The sequence below is a fragment of the Phodopus roborovskii genome, unplaced genomic scaffold, assembly GCF_943737965.1.
Source record: "Phodopus roborovskii unplaced genomic scaffold, PHOROB, whole genome shotgun sequence".
Lineage (NCBI taxonomy): Eukaryota > Metazoa > Chordata > Mammalia > Rodentia > Cricetidae > Phodopus > Phodopus roborovskii.
In genome coordinates, this window is record NW_026125884.1 from 83,344 (window position 1) to 107,942 (window position 24,599).

Consider the following 24,599-nt stretch of genomic DNA (forward strand, 5'->3'; position numbering starts at 1 on the left):
TGCAAGATTGGTACACATTGGCATTTTTCAGAGCCCAGCTCTGGAGTACTGTGAACTTCTGTTTCACCATCCTAAGGAATCTAAAGAAAGCCTTGTCAAGAGACAGTAGGGGGGAGGGGTCAAGGACAACTATTATGTATTTGAGTATATGAGGCCAATTGCTGCCTTCTCTCAGTGTTTGTGTGCATGTGAACATGAACACACATGTGTGAGCATGCCATAGAATGCCTATAGAGTTGAGACAGCAATTTTCATGAGTTGGTTTTCACTTTCAAGAAATGAACTTGGCTCATCAGGCTTAGAGAAAGGAGTGTTTTACGAGCCATCATCTCACCAGACCCTGTGAGACCAATTTTATACCTGGCAATCTTTCGTATAGTTGAAGGTACATTGAAGAAAGGATAAATCTGATAGCTGTCTTTTATTCCATCCACTCTCTGTGTCACATGCTGAGCCATATGTATTATGGATAACATAGGTGAAACATACTTTATCTTAATTTGGTTAAAAGCATCTACAATAGATATAATTTGGTCAAGTAGTTTAACCTCTTTATTTTGTTTCTGGAAGCCATGAATGCAGTCAACAAACAGGAGGATTTAACTTTCAAAAATACAACATGTACATTATCAATAATGATAACAACAATAATAATAACACCATTAATAACAATACATCATGTGCAGACTTTTTTATGAATACTTTAATAACTTAAAAAGTTGTACCAGCAGTTCTCAAAATGTGCTTCAAGGACCCAGAGCCTCCAAAACTCTTATAATTCTTTTGTGGGAGTAATTTTCCTTTCCAACTTCTATTATATTTTGGGCGTTTCATAGACATGAACGTATGTAACCCAGACTGGGTGAATTATTGATTTTACTACCTTCACCTTCTGAGTGCTTTTTCATAGTTTTGTCTTTAAAACATCACAATTGGTTGAATGCATGTATGTATTTAGGAATTTATCTGTTATTGTATTAGCAGACATTTAAAAATTCAAACCTGCCAAACAATGCTTTTATTTCTGAAAAAAGTTTAAAATGTATCAACTGTCTTAGTTTGTTATCATTATTTAAAAAAATGATTTATCATGATGTTTTTAAACTTTTAATGTGCATTATCACAAATATCAATAATAATACTAGTGATACAATATATAATCCACATAAATAAAAGTCCTTAAGTGTTTTGAAAAATATCAAGGGTCCTTAAACCAAAGAGTTTGAGAACACCTGTTTGTGTACATCTGTAATTTATTTAGCAAATATGTAAAGTGTTCCTTATCACTTTCAATTCAAGCGATAGTAATTAATGTGTTATTATAACATTAAGCATAAATAACAGTCCTACTACCAATAATATACCTTAAATTCATTAACTTATTTCCATAAAAATTCAGAAAGGCATTATTTGATCAAGCTAACTTCAGAAAAGTTAAATTTAGCAAATATGTACTCATTAATATACTTTACATCCTTGATTTGATCAAGTAAGAAGGGTAGAAATGAACTACTTTTGACATCACATACCAATAATAATTTCAATGACAAAACAATTTCTTACTCAGTGTTTCTTATACATTACTACATAACTCATTTTTTTAAAATTCTATATATTTCATATGTTACTTAATTAAATACAGACAATAAAATAATTATTAATAGGACTAATTTAAAATTTCTGAAGTTAACTTTGCTAAGATTGTGTCATCTTAGGATATTAGAAACAATGAAAACAAGTTTTAATTGAGTAATGCTAAAAATTGCAGGTATTATTTAAGTTCATAGGCAAATATTATGCATGAATTAGCTCATTAATTTTTGCAAACTTTAAAAAATTGTTTTAACAGTAATAATTATTAGTATTATTTAAAGATAATCTTCAATAAGCACATAAGATCTAACTTAACGGTATAGAAACATTGATTCGGTAATATATATCCATATATTTCAAGTTCTGAAAATATTTTACATTACTATTATTTGTATTTTATTAGAAATATGATATATTATTACAACTTAATTATTAATATTAAAGATAAAATGAATCTTCAAAAAGCATGTAAAATATCACTTAACATTATTATTATAGAAATAACTACTACTGCTGCCATTAATATTCTCATTCATTAAAGATCTTCACTAACAACTTGTTAATTTATTGATAGTCATACTATATTTGCATGCATTATTCCATTCTAATTTAATAAAAACTCATTTATTAATATTATTTTACTGCAAAATATAAGCCTGAGTATTACTGGTTCTTACAGTTGCTTTAGATTACACACTCTGTCTATACTCATTATCTTATTCTACTTTCATAGAAAACTAATTTCATGAGATTATTTTATTCCAAAAAAGTAAATCTAGACTGGACTATGTATAAATGCATTATATTAGTTCCTAAAACTTGAATTCCAGCAACACAGATGAATTCTTTTCAAACCATCAGATAATATATTTGTCAATGACACTAAAGTGAATATCTTTTTTTATGATGTATCTATTAAGTGATAACGTATTATAATCATTGTTGACTAGGTAGCAGTTGTTAAATTGTTTTCATATTTATCAAACCCGGTTTGAAAACCTTCAGTAGACACAAGTAGCAGTATTTGTAAAATGAGTATAATACAGCAGTACAGGAACACTATGGAAAACAACAAAAATATATGCTGTAATAGTCACAGAAATTTCTAGAGTATTTTTCAAAGATATCTAGGAGGACCAAGCTGACATGACTAATCAATCCCTCACCTCCTGCTGTGAGTCCCTTGAACACCATGCTTAACAGCATGTGATGAAAGACTATTATTATAAACTGGATGAGAAGTGGGTAAGAAGAGGTGGAGGACTCTGGCGGGGGGTACGGTGGTCAGGATATAATATATGAGAGAAGAAAAAAAATAAATGAATAGCAATAAAAAAAGAACACAGAAAAACAGTGATGTTTCAATTTTCAGATGACAAATTGTTATTAATATTTGGAGAATTGACATTTTGTATGTATGGTTAAGGATTGTTTCTGTTATGGTATTGGTGGCATGGGAACTTTAAGGAATCCACACTCAAATTGGAACCTCATGGATTTTTAGATTTGAAGCAAGAAAGAACACAGACATGTATACATGTGTATATGAATAGATATGGGTGCATATGTATTTATAGAACAATGACTGCTATTATTGTGCTAAGAACTCCTTATATCATGTTGAGAAAATGTGATCTATTTGAGAAAGAAATCATGAAGAGACTGAGCTTACAAGAGGAATGCCCAGGGAACAGAAAGTGCACTTGGCCAGAAGTGTATGTGGAAATGGGTGAGTGAGGATCTTATATTAATTACAATATGGACGGCAGCATTGGAAGAAGAAATTTTCAGGAGCACTCCTAGATGACCACATTATCACCATAAACTAATGTAGCATGAGAAAAGTAAGTATTCATGGATGACAAGGAACTAAGACATTGAAAGTAAACACTAAGGTTTAGAGAGCTCAAAAACACAGATAAAGAACCTTTAAAAATTATAGGCAAAGGTCCCTAAGGAAACAAAGGGAGATACAATAAGGGAAAAAATGACAAATGGCAGAGTGATTTTATTTTTATGGGAACTGTTGGAAGCAAGAATAAGTAACAGTAATTGTCAGGACCTATACAGAAAATCAGAAAGTAACAGAAGTGGGAAATATGTTGCAAAATTAACTGAATTGTTGACTGGATTCACAAAGTGGTTGACCTAGATGTTTCTTGACTCCGTGAAGCGACCAGAAATCAAATGAACTTTTGTAGAAGTAAGATGTGATAGGTGAACACTCATATGCTACAAAGAAAGTATCCTCAAATTGGGTTGTGTTAAGTTAGAGCCTCTTGCAAGGAATCAATATAAAAGTCCTTACTATTTGTGTTCAAAGTTCTAGAGAAAGTTTCAGGTTAGCCACATAATTTTTCTTTAAAGGGGAAATTAAAAAGTCATGATTTTTAGGGGGAACGTTGTTGAAAAAAGGGGAAAGTCTGAGGTAAAGGTTTGGAATGTTTTCTTGTGATTGTATACTTCTTTTTAAGAATATTGTTCCTCAAGGAAAACAAAATGACATAAAATGAATTATTTTAATATTAATGGTAATCTTAGAAATAGTAATACATTCATTCTTTCTGTGGTTCGGGCAAATGAACCTAAAGGCTTCGCAATTGTTGGAGCCACATTCCCAGTCTGCTTTTTGGTATTTAAATTTTGAGATGGTCTCATTGAATTGCTCAGGATGTCCTTGAATTCTCTTTGTAACCCAAGCAAGCCTTGAATTTGTGATCCTCCTATCTCAGCTTCTAGAGTGCTTGGGATCACAGAACTGTGTCAGCAGTTCAGACTTTGTACATGATTTGTAATTAGCACAGTAAGTAACAAAGTCTAGTAATATTTAGAAATAGCTGATGGGCATCTACCATATGACAGTGTTTCTGCCAGAATTCAAAGTGATGTGAAAATATCTGCTGTTCATGTTGGTGATATAATTCAAACATCCAAATTATTTTTCTGCTTTATTGCAAATGTTTATAGCTAAGTCAACAGAACCTCAAAATTCATTTATTGGTTAGATAAAATATTTTTTCACAATCAAAATTTAAAACAAAATTTATGTTAGAGTAGCTAGTATTTAAATCATCTTTTGGGTCCTAATAAGCAATTACAGAAACTCCTTCTAAACCATAGCAGTACAACACAAAACAAACTCAGTAGCATTTTTTGAGGTTTTGTATTTTGTTTGTTTTGTTTATGTCTCACATGCTTTGAGCATTTTTTTAACCTCTTAGATCTTTAATTTCTATTTTGTGGTTTCTGATTTTGGTTTAGGGCTTCTCTGTGTGTGCAAACATGTTTCTCAGTGCCTCTATGTGTTTCTTGTGCTTTTTCTTTGGCTCTATTTTTCTGTTTTTGTCTTTTACTCGTATGTTTGTTTGTTTTTATTTTATCTTCTTTTTATTTTATCTTAGATGTCCATTTGTATTATAATGAGGGAAAGAATGGGTATGAATTTGGTAGGGGGAAGTAGAGAGGATCTTGGAGAACCTACAGAAAAGGAAATTATAATCAGACCATTTTAAAAGAAAAAATGTTATGATAAATATCTATCAATTGAAAAAAATATAAAATGGAGCATTTTATATTAGTTGTTAAGGAACTTATTGAAAACACATACTCTGACTAATAACCTTCAGAAATTCAGAGAAAATTTTTGAGCAATGATAACAAAATATTTATAGGTATTTGAAACTGAACAATAAGTCAGAAGAAAGTAAAAGGATCCAGGCATTTCATTCAAAGTTGGGAGTCATGAAAACTGAATTTTCACTTCCAATGTCTGTTCCATGAGGGTCTTCTCTAGAACTAGAAATCTGATGTCTAAATGAACTTTGAGTGAGAATAAAGAATTCAGGGCCTGCCATAAAAACTAGGATAGTGGTGTTGTAACTAGTGAAAGAAGGAATCACAGAGTGCAGGAAATCTGTGATTGCCATGCAATTTTCCCTTGAATTCTTGCTTGGCGCCTGAATCTTATATGAGCAGAATTCTAATGAAAACAATGGGCCAGCATCATTTAAGAAGTGACAACGCCCCTTACCAGCAGGAAGTAGTTTGGAAAGAACGATGCCCAAATTCCCAAATATTGTCTATAAATGTTTGTTTTCATTTAAATGGACTTGGTTATATAAAATAAATAAATAAAAAAATAGAAAAAAAGAAGTTTAACATACCTAAAGTGATTTTTCTATCATCTCTTACAGGGAAAACAGAATTTGGAATTGGCATTATATAAAGTAAAAAGGGTCAAGTGCACATCTTGAGCATTTTACTAATTGTATGAAAGAACAAACTTTAAGGGGAAAAATTGTTTCCCTTCTTTTTGATTTTCTTTTTCTCTTTTCTTTTGACACAATATCATGCTATTTTGCTCATGCTGGCCTGGAATGCACTTTGCAGTTCACTATGGCCTTGAACTCACAATCTTTCTGCCTTAGTAGCTCTCATGCTGGATTCACATACATGCAACATGCTCAGCTTGCCCTTTTCTTAAATCTGTAACCTTAGGCTGAAAGCAGACCTATAGCTCACTGTTAAGAAAACAAAACAGACCACGCAAGACTTCTTCAATAATAATTTTACAAGGTTTCTAGAGATACAATTAAATTGATGAATATATCCGAGGCAATATAAGTCAACAGAAACATACCAACATATAAACTGTTAGAATGACCCGAGAAGAACTTTATCATAAATATGCTAAATAGTAACCCAGATATGATAGTTGCAGTAGTTGGGTGTAAAAATGAAAGAAAATTTCACAACTGTAAGATACACTTTTTGAAAAACTAGATGAGATTGCCAGTAAAAGCAGTAGCTGGTGAGTATGAGAGTCAATGTAAATCTTCTAAACTTAAGCACAATGGAAAAACATTATTGCAGCTTGGTGGTGGAGTACAACTAAACACAGTATTTGAGAGGAAATCACAGGCACATTTCTGTGAGTTCAAGGCTAGCATGGTCTGGTTATGCAGATAAACCCTGTCTCAAAAAACAAACAATCAGGAAAACCTAACTAAATCAACCAAAAACAAGAAACATCATTGCAAAATGTTGCATAGCCTTGAGAGAATTTCTAGACCTCAACTTGCCACCCCATCAAAAGCAATTGTAAAACTTCCTGAATCATGAGACAACTCTCTTTAGGAGTAGAATGGCTTCAAGGTAAACACATAGCTGATGATTCTATCTGTCTATGTCTTGATTATGGAACAGAGAAGTGGTGCATAATTAAATTTGTGCATAAATATTACAGATGCAAGAATAAAATAGTAAGATTATTAGCCATATTAAAAAGAGAAACTTTAAATATGAAGACATAAATAAGTATAAAAATAAAATGTTGAAAAATATTTTATGGATAGTCATTATAAGAAACATGAAATGACTATTTTAATATGAAAAAATAAATACTTCAAGAGAAGCCATACTACCAGAGATGATGTTCAAAATAATGAATATGTTCAACAACAGTACACAACAATCTTATTTCTCCCTAATAAAAGGACATCAACTGTGGTGATATCTTGATAATATTCTAACAAATAAAGCTTTTGTGAAGTTCAGTTTCTCTATGTAGCTCCAGATGTTATGGAACTTGCTCTGTAGAGCTCACAGAGATCCATCTGCCTCTGTCTCCTGAGTACAATGCCAGGCATGTAATATGCAATTTTTATATACTTCAATGTTTTATTTCTCAAGCTATCTTGTCTTTCTGTGAGATCATCAGATATTGGGTAATATAGATGTGTTCAATATTTTATTTTCAGGTGCATTTGCTTTACTGAAATTTAACTTATAGCACATTAAAAAGCATGTATATTTTAAATATTTTTGAAATATATATCTATATCTATATCTATATCTATATCTATCTATCTATCTATCTATCTATATATATACTTCCAGAAATATTCAAATAAATAGATATTTCTGAAATCAACATGGGTTCAGAGGAAATTTTAGGACATGATACTGAAGAAGTATCTAGGAACCAAGAAAACTGAGCAGAAGTATCATTTCCTTTACAGAAGTGGAAAATAATCTTATCAAATGAAATTAATCATAGAGTATTACTCTGGGTAACAATACCCAGTCTTTCAAGTAAAGTCATTCAAACCAAAAAAAGCAAAATATGAAATTAATAAGCACTGAATGTAGAAAGTTAATATAAATTTGTTGGGACTGGCTGCAGGGATTTAAAATAAAACAAATCTCAAAATAAGTATTTTAATCTGAATGGAAGGAAAATGGTATAATATGAAAGAGAGCAAGTCAATAGAAAGTCAACCATGAAAAGAAGTAGAAAATTTGGCATTTATAATAGTATAAACAACTTTTAAAAACCACTAAATGACACAATTACAAATTTCAGTAGCCTGGGAATCAATGCTTTGAAAATAGCATCATAAAAAACAAGAGTAATGGCTGAGATATATGAAACAAAATTAAACAGTGGTGCAACGTGTGTGTGTGTGTGTGTGTGTGTGTGTGTGTGTATCTGTCTGTCTGTATGTATGTATGTATGTATGTACATATTACAAACAAATGGTGAGAATGAGCAAAGTGACTCTACTCTTATAAATTAAGTGTATTTCTGAGTCTGGGAAACAACTAACAAATTGATTGGGATCAATTAAGGAGGTACACTTTATTTCCTACCTTGACAATTGAAATACAAGAAGGTATATTTATAAGGCAATGCCAGAGTTCAAAAGGCATATTAAGAAGTGTAATGACCTGGGTATGGTAGTACAAGGAAGCAGAGGCAGGTGGATCATTGTGAGCTTGCATCTAGCCTCTTCTACATATCAAGAAGAAGAGGGTCAGGAGAGGAAGAGGAAGAAAGAAAGTGGTTAATGGAGGAAAAACAGATTGGAGGTGCCATCTATTAAAAAAAAAAAAAGAAGTTACAACTTGCAAAAAACCTTTCGTCTCAGTAGAAACAATAGAAAGCCTGAGGAAAAATAGAATTAGGACTCTAGAACTCTAGAAAGTTATCAAACAGTAGCAACAAAGAGAGGAAACATTGATGCAAGAAACATTTCTTGCTATTGTCAAGAATCAAAGCCTTCACCATTTCAACTACCCATACTAGTGGCAGCATTGAATAGTAGCTGGTGGTCCTGATACAATGGGAGAAACGCAGAACAGATTTTTTAAATGCAGGAATTCAGATATATAGATATTTGTCATGTTTGGTGTTATCCTGGAAGGCCAACTAAATGCTTTTCTCTATTGGATTTACCTAGAAGTTTAACCAGTTTTAAAAGTCTCTTTCCAAGGGACATTTCTGCAAAACATTTCTGGCAACTGTTTTAACAAAGCAGCTGTCTAAGGCAATGCCTAACAATTGCATATGGATGGAATAAGCAGAAAGATGAGGGGAGGAGATGAAAACTAATTATGTTCAAAAGGATGTCCAATGCTCCAACATAGTTCTCATGATTTAGATCTCTTTGTCTAAGTGTGCATTTATTCCTAAGACTATGATTTCTAAAGATCCCACGTGGCCCTAAGTGCTCAGGTCTGGCAGACTCTGAGGCTCTGTGCAAACAGGCTGTGAAGTCCACAGGAGTCTTAATGTAAACTCTCTAGCTGAATGCTGACAGTGTGTCCCAATAATAACATAGACTCTGGCCCAACAATAACACAGACCCTTGCAAGGGGATAGATTTATTCTTTCCAGGAATGGAAGCAATCTTGATCTAATTACCAGGTAGTAACTAAATTAATGAGGCAGAGACTTCATTGACAAAGAATATATGCTTTGTACAATAACTCCAGAAAAGTCAATAAACCAACGAACATAACAATAAACATTGGAAACAACAAATCCTAGGGAACAGGGAGCATCTATATGCCAGTAAGCCATGAATAAAAATAAAGATATACTAATTCAAAGAAACAAAACATATGGCCAGTGTATAATAAATAAAACAGGCAATGAAACCTTTCTCTCAGCAAACCTAGATATGGAACTTATCAGATATAAACTTTAACTAAGCTATTTAAAAATGGTAAGCTAACTGAAGGCAAAAATTAGTTCATAAAACAGAATATTGTTCATCAAAATAATAATAAAGTAAGGTATAACCAACTTATTTCTCAGGATTACTACTAAAAGCTACAAAAGAACAGTGTATGATTATGATAGGGGTGTAGTTCAGTCATACAGCTCTTTCCCAAGCATACCCAAGGTGTCTTGGGTTCCACCCTAGTCACTGAGGAAGACATTTCTATTAATAGTCATGGGGGCATGAAGCACAAAATATGAACAATGACATTCTATAGTGTCTAAATAATCCACATTTTGTTCTTTCACCCTCTCAACTCAGGGAGACAGAAAATCTCCTTTTGACAAAATACAGCCAATTTTTAGTCTGAAGTGTATGTTTCAAGTAGGGGCAAAAAGCCAGCCTTTTTCATCCTGCTAAGGAAACTATGGGGTGGAAGTCCTGTTCTGTGTATGCCGTGGCTTAAAGTACAAAGTACCAAATTACTACGTTCACACATCATAAAGCAGTGGTTTCATGTCAAGAGAAGCCAAAAGGCTAACTGTTCCCAGACCACTCAGTGACTACACTACATTTATTATTCAGAAAAATCCACCATGATTCCAGATATCCCCAACTCTAATTCCAGATCTGTGTTATTGAACTTTATCTTGGGAAAGAATTGATATAAAGTTAATATTCTCAAATATTCTCAATATCTTCTCACAGAACCAACTTATTTTCAGTGTAGTGTAGAAAAGTTCAACCCTGAGAATACCAAAAACAGTAGAGAGTCCTCACCAGTATGATGAAAACTCAATAGACCAGCATAGCCAGTATAAAGTGAATCAAAATGCACACACACACACATACCACACACACACACACACACACACACACACACACACACACACACACATACACACACACACACACACACAAGCAAGAAGTGAAGAAAGGAATAGAACAAATATTTTATAAAAATAATAATCAAATCTAGGAATTCAATCAACCTTAAGTCATACAAATCCACAGAACCCTAAACAGATACCTCAGAATTAAAATGCTGAACAGGTAAGAGTTAAAAGTGCTCATATCATAAGTCATAATAAATGCCATTTTATGTTTACTTTTAGGTGACATATTTGCACCTATCAGAATGGCAACTCTGAGATACCATCTTACTCCTGTCAGAATGGCTAAAATCAGAAACACCAAAGACAGCTTATGCTGAAGGGGATGTGGAGAAGGGGGAACACTCCTCCACTGCTGGTAGGAGTGTAACTTGAACAGCCATTTTGGAGGTCAGTATGGCGGTTCCTCAGGAAAATGGTAATCAGTCTACCACAGGACCCAGAAATTCCACTCTTAGGCATATACCCAAGTGATCCACATCCATTCAACAAAGACATCCATTCAACTATGTTCATGGCAGCATTATCTGTAATAGCAAGAACCTCGAAACAACCTAGATGCCCTTCAACTGAAGAATGGATAAAGAAGATGTGGTACATTTACACAATGGAATACTACTCAGCAGGAAAAAAAATAGAATCTTGAAATTCGCAGGCAAATGGATGGAACTTAAAGAAATCATCCTGAGTGAAATAACCCAGTCACAAAAAGAGCAGCACGGTATATACTCACTCATATATGGATTTTAGATATAGATCACAAGCTTACAATTCACATCACCAGAAAAGCTAGGATACAAGGAGGAACCCTAAGAGATTCATACAAGGTCCCCCACAGAAGGAAAGGGACAAGATCTCCTTAGCATATTGGGAGTGGGGGAGGTCAATGAGTGGAGAGGGAGTTAGGAGAAAGAGAAGGCAAGGAGAGGAGAGCATGTGGGGCAAGGAAGATTGAGTCAGGGGAGGAATAGATGAGAACAGAGAGAGGGGGGAGATACCTTAATAGAGGGAGCCCTTGTAGGTTTGAAGAGAAAACTGACTCTAGAGAAATGTCCAGAGACCCTGACTAACAATCTGAGCAACAATGGAGAGGCTACCATAAATGCCCTTCCCTGATAATGAGATTGATAACTAACTTATATGCCATCAGGGAACCTTCATGTAGTAGCTGTTGGAAACAGAAGCAGACACCCACAGCTAAACACTGAGCCGAACTCTTGGAATCCAGTTGCAGAGAAGGAGGAGTGATAAGAAAAGGGGTCAAGACCAGGCTACAGAAACCCACAGAGACAGCTGATTTGAACAAGGGGGAGCTCATGCCCACCCTCAGACTGATAGCTATTACACCAGCATTGGACTGACTCAGATCCTCTGAACATGGGTCTCAGAAGACCTGTGCAGTCTAAGGGACCTCTGACAGCAGAACCAGGAGGTATCCCTGATGAATGAAAGGACTTGGGGAGCACATTCCCCATGGAGGAATACTCCCTAACCGAGAAGCAGGAGGGAAGGCCTAGTCCCTACTCCAAATGACTTGACAGATTTTGATGATCCCTCCTGGAAGGCTTCACCCTCCCTGTGGTGGGGAATGGGATGGGAAGAGGGTGAGGGGGAATTGAATGGAGGGGGAACTTGAGTCGATTTATAAAATAAGAAAAAAATAATAAAAAAGAAATATAACAAAATTATTCAAAAAAAAAAAAAGAAAAGAAAAGAAAAGGAAGAAAGAAAGAAAACCAACAGAACAAACTAACTTGGCTCATAGAAACTCGCAGAGTCTGAACTAATAACCAGTTAGCCTGCATGGAACTGACCTATGCCCTCTCCATATATGTGACAGGTAGGTAGGTATCCTGGTATACTTGTGGGGCTTATAACAATGGGAGCAGGTTCTATCCTTAATGCTTTGGGTTGTTCTTGGGAATATATTCCTTATATTTTATTGCCTCGTCTAGCCTTAATACAAGGGTAGGTCCTTAGGCTTAAGGCAACTTGCTACGCTATGATTTGTTGATACCCATGGGAGGCCCACTCCTTTCTGAATAGAAGAAACAGGAGGGGAGGATTGAAGGGGTGGATGAGAGGTGGGGCAGATAATAGGAGGAGATGAGAGAGGGGAAAGTGTGGTCTGGATGCAAAACAAATTAATTAAATAAAAAGAATATATAAAAAAACAAGTGATTCCATAGAAACATTGAATGTTCTAATATTGTAAACATGGCATGTTAATAATTTATGTCTTCAGTATGAGAACTAAAATATTAATATTAAAATAAAATACAAATATTCTAAAATATTAGTGATATAGAAATATATAAAATATGATACTCAAAATTCAAAAAGTAGTAAGGACTGTTACTATGTGCTGTTTCCTGTTTTTATGATCAATGTTCAGTTGCTAGCATATTAAAATAGTTGGTATAGCTAAAAGATGAGTTTTGTAAACCTCATAGTAACTATAAAGTAAAAATATGTATTAGACACCTCAACAATAATAAGCAGGGAGTTGAAACACACCTCTAGAATTAATTATGTAATCACAGGAGAATTATTTGAGATGAGGAAGAAACTACATTAATACCACAAAGCAAGTAATAAGATGTACAACACCACCTACTGATAATATCTCTAAATGTAAGTGGAATAATTGTCTAGTTTAAAGACATACAATGAGTATGGATAAAATAACATAACTTTATCTATAAGGCCAGGTATATATTGGCAGTCAAGGTACAAAAAAGATTTTTCATTGTTAATTACATAAAAAAATATATCAAACATATATCAACTAGAATGATATTTAATCGAAACGAAACAAAAAGGAAGAGAGAGAAGGCCACTATATTATGGTAAATGGATTGATAGCATGTAATATATATGTGAATAGATCATTTATATGTGATTAATATGGAATAGAAGAAATATATTTTTGTTTGTAAATCAGATTACCTAAGTGTATAAAGCAAAATTTTCAAAAGTACATGGAACATTTTGGAAGACAGCTAGAAAAGAAACCTCATATATATATATATATATATATATTATCTTTTCTGACCATTTTAAGAGAAGTAGAAATTAAAAACAAAGAATACTTTGGAAACTATAGAAATCCAAGGAAATTAAATAATTTTCTTTTTCAAAAATTGTTTATTATTTATGTGGCTATGTCTGCATGAGCTTATGTGCACCACATGCATACAGGAGTTCATGGAGTCCAGAAAATGGCATTAGATCCCCTAGCACTGGAGTTATAGACAGTTGTAAGCTGACATGTGAGTGCTGGTAACCAAACTCGGGTCCTCTGTAAGAGAATAAACTTGCTTAGTGACTAAGCAATCCCCATTTCCAACAATTTATTCTTGAAGAACTAATATATGAAAACCAGAATTTAAAAACCAATGAAAATAGAAATACCACATACTGAAATAGTGATCAAAAGAGCATGAACGTGTTAGAAAATAGTCAGATATACAAATTGGCAATTCTGAATGTAAATACACATCTACACTCAGTGGATCTTTAATGAAAGTAAGAGAACTTTTATCAGTGAAAGAATAAATTGTGCTGGGAAAATTGGATGTCCAGATGTAGAAGTATATAACTAACTATTTCCATGTGTAAAAATCAACAAACAATGAATTACGGAGTTAAATACTGCACATGAAGCTACATAAAGCAAACAGAAGAATGTTGCAGAATATTGGATTGAAGAAGGCTTTTGGATAATATGCTACAATATAAGAAACAAAAGTAGAAATATTCAAATGTATTGTGAATAATAAAAATAACAAAGAAAAATCAAGAGATTCTCAGACTGATGTGAAATACCATCAAGTCTTCCAATACATACAAAATTAGGTGTTCTATATAGAAGTAGATATGAAAAGCGTCAGAAAGAACATTTGAAGAAGTAATGGCCAATTGCATAACTAATTTGAACAGAACAAATTGGATATGTATTCTATATATCCAATGAGCACCACGAACTCCAAATAGAATAAAGTTTAAAACAAGCTTGTATAGAGATAGTATACTAAAATGTACATGGGAGGTCTTCCCCTTTCTGACTGGAGATGGAGGAGGAGTAGTTTGGTAACAGGAGGAGAGGAGGAAGGGGAAACTGTGGTTAGTAATTAAAATAAGTGAAAAATCCTAACTAAACAAAATAAACAATAAAGTGGTAAGGAAAATAGTCAAATCACAAAGACTATGCAAAGACTATGCAAGAGTCTCAGAAGCAATACACCACAGAAACAGACATGTGGAGATTAAATAATTTCTCCCTTCAAACTGCAAACTGAAATAAAGTAGCCTTCACAATGAAATAGTTTCAACTTTACAGAAGCTAAAGTAATCAAAATGGCAACAAGATGCCATATCGTTGACAGACACATAGTCATCTAATGAAACTATAAAATACTATAAAATACACAAAGAATAATTAACATAAAGAGAAAACAGCTAATTCCAAAGCAGAATTGAGACTGTACTACGTAACTTTCACTGACAGATTGAAAAAATAAAATATTAATAAGGAACTACAGGACTTGATCTATGCTACCATATAAATAGACCTAATATATAAACTATCTAATATATATCTATAGAGTGTTCCACACAACAACAGCAGAATATATATATATATATATATATATATATATACATATACATATATATATATATATATATATATATATATATATATTCTTCTTAAGCGTACCCACAACAGTTCCCAAATACATTATTACAAATAGATGTTCAATTAGCCAGGAAACAGTTCTCAATTAGTTTAAAAGGAATAATGGAATAAATGGAGAACTTATTTATGGAAAGGTAATTTGGGAAACTCTGAATATGGGCATTAATTTGGAATCTGGCAACTTGATCCTATGTGAATAGTGTCTCAAAGTAGAAACTGTAAGATATCAAAAATATGTTAAGATAAAATGAAAACATGCTATAGCGAAACTATGAGATAATGAAAGCAGTGCTTAGAAGAAAACAATGTTCATATTATAAAAGATCTCAAATGAATAAACTGATTTTTCATTAGTAGTAAACCAAACCCAAAGAGGAGTTCTGAATGAAATTTCTGTCCAAACGTGAATTAATACCAAGTCCAAGGTAAGCAGGGAAAGGGACATGGGAAGGAGCAAATATCAATGACATGGAAATGGAAGGTAAAGAAGAAAATTCATGAGTAAATTTGCTTCTTGTTGAAATTCAGTAAAACTTCTATAGTATTCACAAAATTAAAAGCAAATAGATACAGTAAAAGGAAACCATTAGGCAGACAATAAAGGGATGATACAAGATTTATATATGCTGCTTGGTGCCAACACATTAGAAACATTAGATAAACAATTCATTGAAAATGACTATGTTCCAAAATAATATGAAAAAGAAAATGATAATATTCCTATTCATTTTGAAGTAATTAAATCAATAATTAAGATCACACACACAACCTTCTATGAGACTAAAATATTTAATTTATCTGAACAAAAGTGAACCTGTAGAAACCTTCCAAAGACTTAAAAAGGTATAGGCATAGGTCCTCAAACCAAAACTAACCACCAAAGAAAATAAAATGACAAAGTTAAAATATCTCTGGACAATTAGCTCAAAAAGGTTAATTAAATTAAAAAAGAAAATGAAAAATCCATTACCAAATGGAATCTACTTAATCAATTCAAGGTTATTTACAATTCAAAAACATATAATCTATTATACTAAGATAATAAAAGAGGAAATAAATCACACTAGACACAGATAGAATGATTTGAGAAAATTCATATCTATTATGAAAAGTTACAGCTAAAATAGAATGAAAGGAGACTTCCTGAACGTGATGAAAAAAAATTTTCAAAGGTCTGAACTAACACACAACATTTCTTTCTTTTGTTTCCCTATTCAATGGCCTTATATATACCAGACAATCCTTCTACCATTGAAGCCACATCCTAGCACACAAACATCACTCTTAATATTAAAATACTAATACTTTTCTACTCAGATAAGAAGGGAAAATGTCTTCTATTTCTACTTTCAGTGAACACTGCTTTGCACACCCTATCAATGTAATAAAGATTTAAGACAAGGAGGATCAAATGAAACTGTCATCATTTATAAGTGACATCATAGAGCATATATAGAAAATGGCAGAATCTCCTAACAAGCTGTTAGAAATGTCTAGTAAATGTAGCCAGCTCTCTGGGCAAAGATTAAATATATAAAATTTTAGTTGTATTTATCTATGTATAACACCAATGAGTAATGTGAAATAAGCATTTTAAAACCAACACTATTTACAGTAGTAGTCAAAGAAATTGAGCGCCCAGAGATACGTCTACAACAGATAGGCAGAAGACTGAAGACTGAAAACTGTAAAATACCCTCTAAACAACTTAAGTAAATAATAAACATTTCTTTGTACATATGGATATGTGTATGGATTTCAAACCACAGTATTATTTTACTTTACTCAATTCAATTCTGCTTTTATAAAAACAAGATATTTTACTTTGGAAGCTGATAGCTAATTTTGATTTTTATGTAAATACAAAGATTTTAGAGTACTATGTGTAATTTGAAGACTACAGCTGAATGATTTACTCTAGTTCATACCTATCAGGCTTACTGCTTGAAATATGTCATTTTAAAGACAGTTAATACTGATGTACTATGATTCACTGTATTTTTAAGATTATAATATAATCTTGAGAACAAAACCTTTGAAAATAGATCTATTAGTCATCTAAAATATCACTAGAAGTTTTGTCCTTGGTCCTCATAATCACTGAGGGTAGCTTGTTGAGATCTTATAACAAGATTGTAGATTTGTCTGTTTGTCCTTGAAGTTTTGTCTATCTTCTTAGGATGGTTCCAAATTATTATGTACTTACAAATTTATCATGTCACATTTTCTGGATGAATTAAATGTCTCATCATCCTGTAGGAAACATTCTACAGAATTTTTATCAAAATTTTATGGTTACTAATAATGTTGCTATATTATATTTTTGTTGATGTACGAGGAAAGGACCTTTTAAAAATTTCCACTTTTTATTTTATGTTCCTCATATACTATACATATTTTTATTATTTTTTCTAATTCTTACATTCTTAGACTATTTAGATTATTTTTAGTTAATATCATTTGAGACATGTTTGGTTTTAATTCTGCCACTTGCAATTTGTTTTATATTTTCTTATTTAATCTATCTTCCTTTTTTATCTTCAATGTATCCTTTTAGATTTGTTTTACCTCTAATAGTCATTTCTTAAAATCTGGAAGTTAGGCATTTCGGTCACATTCTATTGCTTCCCTTTGATGTACTTTTTATTCTTTTTTCACCAAATATTAATGTAAAATATCATTTTATCACAAAAATTTCATATTGTATCTATCACCTTATATGCTGATTTAATGGATGCATTGTGAACTGAACTTCAAAAGCACAATTTGCATATATCGATTCATATGATTCTGGAGAAGCTTCACGGCTTCTTCTCTAAAGATGTCTTGCTGTGTACTCAGAGAATCAGTGACAAAAAACAATCTGAGAAGTGATATCAACTTATGGGCTTCACTAATACATTGATAAATCTTTAGAGATTAATGAAGAGTGAACAAAGATCCGAATCTTGTTATAGTCTCCCTCTGAATTTTTCAAAGAAACAAAGATTGAAGACAAATTATTTCATGAGATATGTAAGTTCAAGTGGGTGATAGAGAGGAGAGGATTATGAATGCTCTAACTTCCATCTAGTTAAAATTCTTGACTTTAATATCAACATGGTCAAAACAATTATGAATATCTTAAGTATGTGAAATAACATGATCATTAATCTCTCCTTAAATAATTTGAATATCTCAAAAAACAGCAGCTGTCTTTTTGTGATTAATCAGAACTCAAAAACTCATTAAAATGGATGAGAAATAGTAGATTGTGTTTAATAGCAGCACAAATTTATGTTTATTTCATGCCAATTCAAATTGAATTATTAATTTTTCATTAAAAACTTGAGTATAGAATATGTAAAAATCAGTACATTAAATATTCTGGAAAGATCTTTCTTTTCATAGATTTCAATGTTTTGTTTTAAAAATTTAGGCTTTTTCTTATATCTTTGTAGTCTTCATAACATTTTGTATCTGTGTTGCAGAATCCATTGGTTTATTAATGTAAAAAATAATTTAGCTCTACAAATGGAAAGCTTATGCTTTCATATCCATATGCATTATACCACTTTCATTATTTTTAACCTAAATATCAGATATGTAGGTTAAGAATAATTACTCGTCTCCCGTCAAACGCAATGTTACCAGTCGATGTCTGTAGGTTGTTCACAGTACATAATCCGAAAGTATTGAGCATAGCCGCTGCAATTCTATGGCCAGGTATTTATTTACCTATTGATATTGCCCAAACGATGGCAATCTTCATGGTGGCCTTAGTCCGCGAATTGAACCGGCTATGCTCAATAGGATTACGTATTGCTACATACCGGTCCAGCGATATGGCGCAGAGGTGCATGATGGACGCAGTTGAAAATAGCACATCTAGTGAGATCCAGACGGGGCACAAATATCTAGGTAATGGCCAGACATAATCTGAAAGAGAAAAAAGAGAAGACAAAAAACAAAACATGTTATCCAAATTGTACCTTCTACACTTTTCCATTGTAGTCTACTTATTTACTTCCTCTTTACAACATTTTAAAGACGTAAAATTTCATTGTTTATCTCAATGATGGTTATGATAAATAACATCAGTTTTATATATATTATCACAGTACACTTTACGTAATATAAAAGTAACCACTTTATTGTGCGCAATCCCAGGTCATTTAGTATCTTCCCAATATTGTACAACCATGTCTTCCTTATAGGCTTGGAATATTTCATTAGTCCAGAAGAAAAACATTATCCATTAAATAGTCAATAACCCATTCCTTGATCCCCAACTCCTAGGAAAACTCTAGTTATTTTTTGTCATTACTTTGGACATTTCATATAACTGGAATTACTTTTCATAGTGGAATTGATGATAATTATGTTTGGAGGCTTCTATGTGTTCATTTATTATTACCATGTTCCTATTGATAACTAATAGGGTAGTCACATGAGAATTTTCAGATGCTGTTACAATTGTTTTTAAATTGCCTTTATGGATTGTTTATTGTTGCACATAGTATTGAAGTAACTTTAGTTTATGGATCCTATGTGTAGTTTCCTCATGATTTTCCATATATATGATCCCAAATAATATTTTCTTATTTTTCAGTTTTCTCTTGGTATTCTATTTTCTTTCCTTATCTAGAGTAGTTAACTTGTTGTATTGTGATTATTCATTGTATTACTTACTAATCTTTTAAAAATATCTATCTATTTATATCCATCCGTCATCCATCCATCCATCCATCCATCCATCCATCCATCCATCCACCCATCAGTTTGTGTGCTTGTGCATGCATACACATGTGTGCTACCAAAGGCCAGAAGAAGCCCTTTGATCCTCTAGAAATGAGTTTCAGGAATTTGCTTAGTTGCCTGACATGGGTGTTGAAAGCTGAATTAGATCCTCTGAAAACAAATTATGTACTCTTAACCCCTGAGCCATTTCTTCGGCCCCCACTTGTTAATCCTTCAATTCTATGGAAACATATTCACTTTTTAATCTAATTTTGTCAATCATGTCATTTAGTTTTTCCTCCTTTCCTTAGCTCTTCTCAATAAAACTGTCAAATTTTCAAAGTTTTTGATTTCTTAATTGTGTATTTCCTTAGTCTATATTATTGTCTTAGTTGGGGTTTCTACTGCTGTGAAGAAACACTATGACCTAAAGCAAGTTAGGGAGGAAAAGGGTTCATTCAGCTTACACTTCCATATTGCTGTTCATCATCAAAGGAAGTCAGGGCAGGAACTCAAACAGGACAAGAACCTGGAGGCAGGAACTGATGCAGAGACCATGCAGGAGTGCTGCTTACTGTTTTTCTCTCTGAGGCTTGTACGGATTGCTTTTTATAGGGGAGGATGAGCATCCAAAAGGTGGCTCTAGTCACGATTGGCTGAGCCCTTCCCCACCAATTATTAATTGAGAAAATGTCTGAAAGCTGGGTCTCATGGAGGCATTTTCCTCAACTGAGGCTCCTTCCTCTCTGATGACTCTGTGCCCAGTTGACACAGGAAATCAGCCAGTAAATTATATTTATCATTTTGCTAGTTGAGCTGATCTTGCTCTATTTCTCTAGTTACTTAAGGCATAAAGTTAGGTTAAATTGTGGACATTTAGTGGTTGAATCACTCTAGTTATTGAACATTCTATTTCAGATTTCAGTTATAATACATTCTAACTTCCTAATTTGTGCTTTTTTCGTTTTTTTAATACTTCTAAACTTTAATTATGTTCTGTGTTGCAACATCATTTTCCTTGTCTCTTTTAGTTCTTTGTTCACTATTTTCTTTAGCAGTTTAAGTAATTTAAGTTATCTATTTAAAATCTGTGATAATTCCATTATTAGGTTTCCTGTGGTCAGTATCTGTTGGTTTTTTTCTTAAGGTGAACACATTTTCTAATTACTATGTATAACTTTTATTTTGTTTTTTGGAGACAGAGCTTCTCTGTATAGTCCTGATTGTCCTGGAACTTTCTCTATGGACTAGGCTGGCCTTGATCTCACAGATATCCACCTGCCTCTGCTTCTCAAGTGCTTGGATTAACTACCACCTGGTTTATGATATTTAATATTAATACAACTTATATATTTGGGGATATTTTTAATTTGATGATGAAGCACCTCTGTAAATAAGATTTTCCTGTCTCCCTGTAGGTTGATGCTACTTGTTATGTTGGGCTTTTTTGTCTTGTTGTGTTGTGTTTTGCCTTTTTTTAAAAAAAATGTTACTATTTTTCAAATCCCATTTTCATTGTCTTGTATAGATATTACCAGGTCTTGGTATATAGACCGGGCTACACTTAAACTCGGGATTCCCCTGTCTCAACCTCCAAAATTCTGGGAGTTCACCACACAATTTTCTCTCACCTATTTTTTACTAAAATATTTTAAAATGCTCTGTAGGCCAGAAAATAAAATATTTCCTTAGTGCTTTCAACTTGACTCTGAGATTTCTCCTCAGTGCTTGGGAATGTTGTTTAAAACTTTTCTTTAGCTTCTGAGGTTCAGGGGTATCAGAAATCTCATCTTAGCCATCTGGCCAACCCTAGATTTCATGCTTATGCTTGTTATTTTTGGACCTTCAGGGCTATACAGCTTTATGACTTTTACTAAATTTAAAGACTTTTCAATCCTTATTTTTCAAATAGAATGGTCCCTCTTTAATCCATTGAGTCTCAAGTCATGTATATGTCAGAGAATTTTAACATTTGTTTTGATCATATGTTCCACAGGATACATTATTTCTTTTCTGAGCGTGTTTTGCTATCTAGTATAATGAATCTCTCTTCAAATGCACTTAGTGTTTTTTTTTCTGTCATTTACCATTTGCACTTACGTCTATCCAAAAGATTTAAAATGCTTCATGTATTACTTGTCAGCTCTCAAAATCCTTTTATTTTGTTGTTTCTAAAAGATTGATCTTAAAAGAATGTTAAGTATTTCAGATATATTTCAGATATTATGAGTCTTTGGAGTCTTATATGCAATAAAAATTAATTCTCTGGATTCAGCAAATTCAGGAAAATAAAGTCAATAAATATAATGCTCACAAAATAAAATAAAATGTTTCATGAATTATTTTTCAACCCTCAAATTCCTTTTATTTATTTGTTGTTCCTATATGTCTTTTGAAAGTTGCAATTTCCAATGATTATGAACAGAATTATCATCATAATTATAATAATAGTAATAATAACCTAATCTCTGAATTTCAGTATCTGTATGTTTTCAGCATATGCTTCTAAAAAGTGGGTTTATGCACATCCTTGAATGTTGCTTTTCCCATGTTATTTTTGAAAATTTATCATAATCTAATCATTATGAATATTATATTAATGAGATGCCGGATTTTATTCTGTCGCTTCAGAGAATATTTGTGACTTTTTTTTGTATGCCATTATTGACTTAGTTGGAAATAAGTCATAATTTCTATTCCTTGGGTTGCAGCTCAAATGTAATTTCTTAACCTGCTCGAAGTATTTACTAGCAAGCGCAATTTAGATTAGGAAGTTTTAGGAGGGGTTTATGGCTTTCCACAGAAGAATCTGTGGTCTCTTTATTCTATCTTAGCTATTCCTTCAACTTCTCAATTGAATTTGAGATTTATTTAGACTTTTCTCCTAGGTGTGTCTCCCTCCCTCCCTCCCTTCCTCCCTTCCTTTCTTCTCCTAATTCTCTTCTTCTTTCCTCCCTCCCTCTCTACCTCCCTCCCTTCTTCCCTTGTATCCATTCTCCTCCTCCTCCTCTTCTTGATATTGAGACAGAATCTCACCCTTCTAGTTGAGGAAATCACTTTGTGACATTCAGCTATGTCAATCTTTCTGGCTCAGCTAAGAACTAGTGTGAATAACATGCCTAGTTTTATCCGGTTATTTTGGTTACAAAATTGAGGATTGCTTATTAGAACCTTAGTGACATCTCATGGCACAAACTATTTCTTCCTCTTGAATTGTATAAAGCTGATGGATGTGGAAAACTCAACCAGTATCTTTATTCAAATATTCATTGCTAGGAAATCCTCTAAGCACAATGTTAGTGGATTTTGACAGTTAACTTTTCTTTTTCTTTTTCAAAGCTGGGACTTAAACCTCAGTCTGTTATCACTTTTCTTAGCTTCCTTGAATTATATCTGCTACAGAAATTGATTGTATTGATGATTACAGTACTTGACATTTTGTTTATAAAATTTCATTCCCAGGTGTGCTTTAAACGCACAGATGAATAGAAGTTCCATCAGATGAACTATTATGTCTGTCATTTTGTACCATAAATGTAGATTTCTTAGAACAATAAGTGAATTTACATGATCCAGGCACATTTTTCCATACAATGAATATGTGGAAAGTTTAGAGATTTCCATAGTAAAAAAGCATAACTGAAAAAGATGAAATCTTAATTTTAGAAGCAAAGTTACATATAATGTTTTTTACAGGATGACAGAGTTTAGGGAAGGCAAATTATGTTCATACACATACTAATAGAATCTTTGGAAATACACCAGGAAGGATTGGAGAACATCTGTGTGAAGATGAATGATGGTGGACAAATACTAATCTTACTAGCAAAGAAATGAAGGAAACTCCAGAAAGTGGAACAGCTTAGCCCCAAAGAGCAAGTGCTTTGCTTCCAGTGTGGAGTGAGAGCCAGTGAAGAGTGTTAGAATCTTGTCTAAGACAAAGAGAGAACCTTGAGAAAATCTCAGTGCACTTTTAATACGAGATAATTTAAAGATGATAGAGAATTAGAGTCAAAAATGCATTCGGTACTGGATACACCACTGAGTATATTTATAATCCACTAGACAGGAATCTTGGGATCCACATGTCATTTAGTTGATGATAATGTCATCACGACAAGGTCAGCGGCAATGAAGATCCTGGCTGTCTTTGTACCAGTACAGTTCTAGATACAAAGGTCCTTATCTGTGAGGCCCATTCTGGGAACACAGAGCAATGTGTCCTGAGCCAAGACTCCAAGACTTTAACTACAAAATACTGAAGGGTATGGGAAAAGTGTTGAGTCAGATCTCTGCAGAATCCCATGCTGTGGACAAGTCATCTGATCAACAGATTAGAGAGGGACTTGCTAGCTCACCTGAAGAGAAACAAGCTGTGGCAAGTGCTTAAAAATGCTTTGAAAAGATACTAGGGCAAAGCTTACAGCCCTATTCAGTAGCTAGATAAAAGGAGCCAAATGGTTTACACCCTCTGGTGTTGGTTAAACAGCAGACTACCAGCAGAAGCAAAACCCCACAAAGGCTTTGATCTCACTGAACTGCACCTAATCAGATGAAGAGTGGGGAAAAAAGTGAGGGTTCAGACAGACTTGGCAACTTTGTCCATGTGAGGGAACTTAGAGAAATATTGCGAGACTTTGTCCAGTTCTCTTTCCTTCACCTTTACATTATCCTTATGTAATATGTAGT

At 33.1% G+C, this 24,599-nt stretch overlaps 1 protein-coding gene across 1 annotated transcript in view; it reads right to left on the reverse strand.

Moving 5' to 3' along the window:
• Htr2c (5-hydroxytryptamine receptor 2C) overlaps positions 1-24,599 on the reverse strand; it is a 108,876-nt gene that overhangs the window by 2,627 nt on the left and 81,650 nt on the right. Inside the window, exon 3 of the mRNA XM_051178889.1 lies at positions 18,909-19,109. Coding sequence (XP_051034846.1) covers positions 18,909-19,109 — 201 coding nt within the window. The remainder of the gene's footprint in view (positions 1-18,908; positions 19,110-24,599) is intronic.